The 7,884-nt window shown below is 50.6% G+C and overlaps 1 protein-coding gene across 3 annotated transcripts in view; it reads right to left on the bottom strand.

The window, feature by feature from the left end:
• Positions 1-6,965: 6,965 nt before the first annotated feature.
• The window catches only part of CUNH7orf61 (chromosome unknown C7orf61 homolog), an 8,525-nt gene continuing 7,606 nt past the window's right edge, over positions 6,966-7,884 (bottom strand). For 2 of the 3 annotated variants that reach the window (XR_004261808.1, XM_032255208.1), the window contains one exon: positions 6,966-7,431. Coding sequence is in view for 2 of the 3 variants with exons in the window: in XM_032255208.1 (XP_032111099.1) it covers positions 7,198-7,431 (234 nt within the window). In the remaining variant the exon portion in view is untranslated. The remainder of the gene's footprint in view (positions 7,432-7,884) is intronic. The other variant, XM_032255207.1, reaches the window with a different exon arrangement.

The following is a 7,884-nucleotide window of genomic DNA, read 5'->3' as shown; positions in this document are numbered from 1 at the left end:
GGGGAATGCTGATGCTCTGGTCCAGGATCACACTCTAATAACCATTTCTTTTCCCTTCCTTCCTTCCTTCCTTCCTTCCTTTCCTTCCTTCCTTCTTTCCTTTTGTTCTTTCCTTCCTTCCTTCTTCTTTCCTTCTTTCTTCTTCCTTTCTTTCTCTCACTCTGGTGCCCAGGCTGGAGTGCAGTGGCAGGATCTCGGCTCACTGCAACCTCCATCTCCTGGGTTCAAGCAATTCTCCTGCCTCAGCCTCCTGAGTATCTGGGACTATAGGTGTGTGCCACCACTCCTAAGTTTTGTATTTTTTTTAGTAGAGATGGGGTTTTGTTATGTTGGTCAGGCTGGTCTCAAACTCTTCACCTCAAGTAATCTGCCCGCCTGAGCCTCCCAAAGTGCTGGGATTACATGTGTGAGCCATCAAGCCCAGTCAACCATTTCTTTTTCTTTTTTTTTTTTTTTTTTGAGACAGTTTCGCTCTTGTTACCCAGGCTGGAGTGCAATGGTGCGATCTCAGCTCACCGCAACCTCCGCCTCCTGGGTTCAGGCAATTCTCCTGCCTCAGCCTCCTGAGTAGCTGGGATTACAGGCACGTGCCACCATGCCCAACTAATTTTTTGTATTTTTAGTAGAGATGGGGTTTCACCATGTTGACCAGGATGGTCTCGATCTCTTGACCCCATGATCCACCCGCCTCGGCCTCCCAAAGTGGTGGGATTACAGGCGTGAGCCACCGCGCCCGGCCAACCATTTCTTTAATAATATATTTAGGAGAAGGCCGGGAACGGTGGCTCACACCTGTAATCCCAACACTATGGGAGGCCTAGGCGGACAGATCACCTGAGGTTGTGAGTTCAAGACCAGCCTGACCAATATGGAGAAACCATGTCTCTACTGAAAATACAAAATTAGCTGAGTGTGGTGGCGATGCCTGTAATCCCAGTTACTCGGGAGGCTGAGGCAAGAGAATCGCTTGAATCTGGGAGGCAGAAGTTGCAGTGAGCCAAGATTGAACCACAGAAGAAGTGCTTGAACCTCGGAGGCAGAGATTGTGGTGGACATCATTGCACGCCAGCCTGGGCAACAAGAGCAAAGTTCTGTCTCAATAATAATAATAATAATAACATATTTCGTAGAAGCCCTATTCACTTGTGTGCCAGTTCACTGGGTGCCGGGCCCTGTGCCAGGCAGTTCACATTCATACAACACTATGGAATAAATACTCTATTTTCCACATAAGCAAAGTGAGATTCAGACAGGTTAATTCACTTGCTCAAGGTCACACAGCCAGGAAGGGCAGAATTTGAACCTGGTCTTTCTGAGCCCAAAGGCTGGGCTGGTTTTGTCTTCTGCAACTGCTAGTTATCATCTCCCAGGGACTTACCTTCTTTCTACAGGTTAACTCAGTACTCCCTGAAGCCTGAGGAGGTACAGGATAGGGTGTGTTTGTTGTTTTTATTTTTATTTTTTGTAGACAGAGTCTGATTCTATCATCCGGGCTGGAGTTCAGTGACATGATCTCGGTTCACTGTAACTTCCACCTCCTGGGTTCAAGCGATTCTCCTGCCTCAGCCTCCTGAGTAGATTACAGGCATGCGCCACCATGCCCAGTTAATTTTTGTATTTTTTGGAGAGTGTTTTGTTATGTTGGCCAGGCTGGTCTTGAACTCCTGATCTCAGATGATCTGCTTGCCTTGGCCTCCAAAAGTGTTGGGATTACAGACATGAGCCACTGCACCCAGCCATCAAGTCATCATTTTATTTAAGGAGCTTGAGGTTCAGTGGAGTGAAGTGACTCTCAAAAGTCACCCAGTGTCTGCAATCCCAGCCCTTAGGGAGACGGAAGCGGGAGGACTGACTGGGAGGTTGAGGCTACAGTGAACTATGATTGTGCCCCATCCTCCTGTCTGGCCAACTGAGCAAGACTCTGTCTCAAAAATAAATAAAAATAAAAATAAGAGTTGCACAGCAAAGTGGTAGCAATATATATATTTTTGAGATGGAGTCTCACTCTGTCACCCAGGCTAAAGTGCAGTGGCATGATCTCGGCTCACTGCAAACCCTGCCTCCCAGGTTCAAGCGATTCTCCTGCCTCAGTCTCCTGAGTAGCTGGGATTACAGGTGCCCACCACCACACCCAGCTAATTTTTTGTATTTTTAGTAGAGATGGGGTTTCTCCATGTTGGCCAGGGTGGTCTTGAACTCCTGACCTCAGGTGATTCACCCTCCTCCACCTCCCAAAGTGCTAGGATTACAGGTGTGAGCCACCGTGCTTGGCCAAAGTGGTAGCAATATTGAGACTAGGACCAAGGTCTCTTGACCCCCTGTCAAGTGCTCTTCCTGCTACTTCCTGAACATGGCATTCTTTATCACTTCCAAAATGACATTCCTAGCCAGGTGCAGTGGCTCACACCTGTAATCCCAGCACTTTGGGAAGCCGAGGCAGGAGGATTGCTTGAGACCAGACTAGGCTACATAGCTAGAACCCATCTCTACAAAAAAATTTAAAAAAAGAATTAGCTGGACATGGTGGCATACATCTGTAGCTTTAGCTACTCAGGAGACTGTGGTGGGAGGATCGCTTGAGTCCACTAGTTGGAGGCTGCAGTGAGCCATGATTATGCCACCGCCCTCCAGCCTGGGCAACAGAGCCAGACCCTCTCTCTAAGAAACAAAAACTATTGGCTGGGTGTGGTGGCTCATGCCTGTAATCCTAGCACTTTGGGAAGCCAAGGTGGGTGAATCACCTGAGGTCAGGAGTTTGAGACCAGCCTAGCCAACATAGTGAGGTCCTATCTCTACTAAAAATACAAAAATCACCTGGGTGTGGTGGCAGGCACCTGCAATCCCAGCTACTTGGGAGGCTGAGGCAGGAGAATCACTTGAACCCAGGAGGTGGAGGTTGCAGTGAGCTAAGATCATGTTACTACACTCCAGGCTGGGTGACAGAGTGAGGCTCTGTCTCAAAAAAAAAAAAAACACAAAAACTGTCATCAAGAGGCAGCTTCCTTCTGCCTACCTCTTTCCTTTCTCTCCCACAAGTCTACCTGCCTCTGCTCAGCCAAGCCCAGAAGGGGCTCCAGATCTTGGGAAAGAGAGAGTAATGGGATGTGCCTTTGTTTCTGGCTGAACCCACCTTCCTTAGTTTCCCTCCCACTCCCAAGAGCTGAAGAAGCCAAAGAAAAACGAGAGCAGCATTCCTTTCCACAAGCCAATAGCATCAAGGCTTGATGAGCTCCCGGGCCTGTAGCCACTTGCAAGGCTATATTACCAGTGACCCTCAGAGGCCCAGCTTTGTCCTACTCTCCCCTCCCCTCCTCTCACTGAAACCTCAGGTCCCCAGTGACGAGGAGCTCATCTCTAGACAAGAGAGGCTGCTCCTGGATGTTAGGCAGCAAGATACCACTCCAAACCTCAGGACCCATTAAATCTCAGGGCTTCCTGGAACTCAGATCCTGCACCAACACCATTCAGCCCCAGAAGCATTCCTGGCATGAAACAAAGATGTGATGAATAATAGGCGATTGAAAGCTCCAAACATGAGCCACTCTTCATTAGTCTGTTTTGAGGCTCCGCCTGAAAACCTGAAAGCAGGCTTTGACTTCAGGCTTCACTCAGGACTGATTCCCAATAAAGTCACGTAACTCATTGTAACAATCAGTGTGAGCGAGACTCATTCGCTGGAAGAATGAAAGCTATGTGACCTTTCTTTTTTTTTTTTTTTTTTGAGGCTGAGTTTTGCCGTCCCCTAAGGTGGAAAGCAATGGTATGATCTCGCACCTTACTGCAACCTCCGCCTCCCAGGTACAAGTGGTTCTCCTGTCTCAGCCTCCTGAGTAGTTGGGATTATAGGCACACACCACCACACCTGGCTAATTTTCTGTATTTTTAGTAGAGATGGGGTTTCATCATGTCGGCCAGGCTGGACTTGAACTTATGACCTCAAGTTATCTGCCCACCTTGGCCTTCCAAAGTGCTGAGATCATAGGTGTGAACCACCACTCCTGGCCTGCATGACCTTTCTGTCCCTCTATTTTCTCTTGAAAATGAAAGCACTAAGGGAAGATTTGTAAAAGCAGTCACAGGCCAGGCACGATGGCTTTTCCCTATAATCCCAGTGCTTTGGGAGACCAAGGCAGGAGGATCACTTGAGTCCAGGAGTTTGAGACCAGCCTAGGCAATATAGTGAGACCCTCTCTGCACAAAAAAGTAAATTAGCCAGGCATGGTGGCATGCACCTGTGGTCCCAGCTACTCAGGAGGCCAAGAGGGTAGGATCGCTTGAGCCCAGGAGTTTGAGGCTGCAGTGAGTTATGATCATGCCACTACATTCTAGCCTGGGTGCCAGAGGGAGAGACCCTTGACTCAAAAAGATAAAAAAGTTTGCCAGGCGCAGTGGCTTACGCCTGTAATCTCAGCATTTTGGGAGGCCGAGGAGGGTGGATCACCTATCACCTGAGGTCAGGAGTTCAAGACCAGCCTGGCCAACATGGTAAAACCCCGTCTTAAAAAAAAAGATAAAAAAGTAGTCACGGCTGGGAGTGGTGGCTCACACCTGTAATCCCGGCACTTTGGGAGGCTGAGGCGGGCAGATTGTCTGAGGTTAGGAGTTTGAGACTAGCCTGGCCAACATGGCGAAACCCCATCTCTACCAGAAATACCAAAAAAATTAGCTGGGTGTGGTGGCAGGTGCCTGTAATCCCAGCTCCTTGGGAGACTGAGGCAGGAATATCGCTTGAACCTGGTAGCAGAAGTTGGCAGTGAGCAAAGATGGCTCCACTGGACTCCAGCCTGGGTGACAGAGTGAGACTTTGTATCAATTAAAAAAAGTAGGCCGGGCGCGGTGGCTCAAGCCTGTAATCCCAGCACTTTGGGAGGCCGAGGCGGGTGGATCACGAGGTCAAGAGATCGAGACCATCCTGGTCAACATGGTGAAACCCCGTCTCTACTAAAAATACAAAAAATTAGCTGGGCATGGTGGTGCGTGCCTGTAATCCCAGCTACTCAGGAGGCTGAGGCAGGAGAATTGCCTAAACCCAGGAGGCGGAGGTTGCGGTGAGCCGAGATCGCGCCATTGCACTCTAGCCTGGGTAACATGAGTGAAACTCCGTCTCAGAAAAAAAAAAAAAAAGTAGTCACAGTAGGTGCTTAAAAAGTGGTGGGTGAAAGCCGGGCGCGGTGGCTCATGCCTGTAATCCCAGCACTTTGGGTGGCCAAGGTGGGCAGATCACTTGAGGTGAGGAGTTTGAGACCAGCCTGGCTAATATGATAAATCCCCATTTCTACTAAAACAAAAATTAGCCGGGCATGGTGGCAGCACCTGCAATCCCAGGTACTTGAGAGGCTGAGGCAGGAGAATCACTTGAACCAGGGAGATGGAGGTTGCAGTGAGTCAAGATTGTGTCACTACACTCCAGCCTGGCTGATAGAAACTCAGTCTCAAAAAAAAAAAAAAAAATAGTGGTGGGTTTTATTATTGTGGTTGTAGGTATTGGAGTATGGTGCACAGCTTATAGGCTCAGGGTAACAGAGCTTTGGGGGGGGTATCCAGGCTCCAGAAAAGCTCCCCCAGTCCTCAGCAATGGGGCTAAACTCTCCCAGAGCTGCAAAGATTTGTGGTGTGTTAGGGAGGGGATGGGGTGCTGACTTTTCTAGAGAGCTTCGTGCTTCCAGCCAACCAGCCCAGTAGTTCCCCACTGCCCCCTAGCTTTGTTCACGCTCACCACCTGTTACTCCCAAGTAACCCCTTCTTTCAAGAAAACCAGCACAGCCGTCTGCACCCTCTCCCCTCTCATTTCCTGGTTCTCTGCTGTCCCTGAGCTCCAACTCTGCTGCCATCCCTTTCTCCTCCCCCAAGCCACCCCAAGCCCTGTCAACCCTCAAATCCCTGAATTTTCCTGTCAATTCTTTTTTTTGAGACAGTGTCTTGCTCTGTTGCCCAGGCTGGAGAGCAGTGTTTCGATCATAGCTCACTTCAGCCTCAACCCCCGGGGCTCAAGAGATCCTCCTGCCTCAGCCTCCTAATTAGGGGGGATCACAGGTGCTCACCACCATGCCTAATGTTTTTTTTTTTTAATCTTATAGAAATGGGGTCTCACTATGTTGCCCAGGCTGGCCTCCAACTCCTGAGCTCAAGTGATCCTTCCATCTCAGCCTCCCAAAGTGCTGGGATTGTAGGCATGAGTCACCACAGTCGGTCCTGCTGTTGATTTTGTTAAACAACCCTGCGTTTTCCTGGGTAGCCTCCTCTGCGCCTTCGTGTGGCCTGGCTACTCCAAGAGGGGACCTGAGGCTCTGGGGTCTCCCTTTTTGTTGTCTCCTCTGCCCTCCCACCTCCCTCCAAATTGCCACAGCCTCCCTCCAGGCCCTCATTCCCACAGTGCCAGGCCAAACCCCTCACCCAGCTCCTAGGCTGCAGCCTTCACCTGGCCCGCCGGGAGCATGGTCCCTGCAGAGTCCCCCGGAGGTGTAGTTTCAGTTCTTGGTGAGGTGCGGGCATTGGGGCTGGAGTTCCTTCCCAGCAGGTGGATGTGTCTTTCAAAGCCCCCCTGTGCGTCTGCAGATGCGCAACCCTCCACCAACATGCTCTTCAGTGCCAGAGAGGCAGGGTGGTGGGCTACCTCTGAGCGCCGGCAGTTTCCAGCGAGGCCTCCTTCGCTGAGCCTTGGACAAGCCCTGTAATCCACACTAAATACCTTTCCTGTGGGATTGCTAAGGACAGCAGCTGGTGCGAGTGGGTCCTTAATGAATGGCAGCTGTTACTGCCTTATAGGAAAGGCCGAGTTGCCAACAAGCATTTCAGCCCCCAGAAGGGAGTGGGGCCCAGAGCAGAAACCTGCTAACCCTCCTTTCCCCCAAATAGACCCACAGGTGACCCCCACTGGGCTTCAGGCTCTCACCTTAGGGGCCTCTCCCTGACCCACCCAAACTCCTCTCATCCCCTCCCGCCATCCACACATACTTCTCACTGACTCAGAACTATCTGATATTTATTTCCCAATATTTTGTTTTTTTTTTTTTTACAAATGGAATAGATGGAATGAAGCGGCTCATATGGGACCCCAGGCCTGGCCTTGGGCTCCCGATGAGAGGTGACTCTATAAAGGATTTCCTCACCCACAACTTCTGGCCTGCCGCCCTGACCCCTCCCATCAATCTGACGTAAGAGTGAGGTCGGGACTCTCTGAGGGTCTGGGGATCCCCCCTAGAGGGGACTCTGGGCATCCAGTTTCAGGGACTGAACCGGCTTGGGTCGCGGGGTAGCGTGGCATCGGACGTGGTGCCGTCTGCGCCTCTCCTGCCTGCGGGACAGCTGCCGAAGCTGTTTCCGAATGGCCCACAGCACCAGGTACACCTCCCACAGCATCTCAGCCTCCGGCGTCTCCAAAGGTGACTGAGTCCTCACTTGGGAGCTAACTGAGGCAGAACTCACCGATGACTGTAAGAGAAAGAGAATATGTGCACATGCTAATAGCTGGGTCTAGGGAGAAACCACTGCTAGAACGACTCATAGATAAACAGCAAAGGGCTCTCTGATTCCACCTCTCCCATCAGGCCAGCTCAGACACACCTCCTCCAGGAAGTCTTCCCAGGTTGCATTAGATGTTTGCCATCTCTCTTTTTTTTTTTTTTTTTTAATGAGACAGGATCTTGCTATGTTGCCCAGGCTGGTCTCAAACTCCTGGGCTCAAGCAATCTGCCTTCGTTGGCTTCCCAAAGTGGTGTTGGGATTACAGGTGTGAGCCACCGCACCTGGCCTATCATTTCTACTGTTTTTTTTTTTTTTTTTTTTTTTGACGGAGTCTCCCCCTTTCACCCAAGCTGGGGTGCAGTGGCACAATCTCGGCCTGCTGCCTCCTCCCCCCCCCAGGTTCAAGCGAATCCCCTGCCC

Source organism: Sapajus apella, unplaced genomic scaffold (genome assembly GCF_009761245.1).
Source record: "Sapajus apella isolate SASKATOON/1434 unplaced genomic scaffold, GSC_monkey_1.0 scaffold88, whole genome shotgun sequence".
NCBI lineage: Eukaryota > Metazoa > Chordata > Mammalia > Primates > Cebidae > Sapajus > Sapajus apella.
The sequence above is the reverse complement of the archived record's forward strand: the minus strand, read 5'-3'. Positions and strand labels throughout refer to the sequence as shown.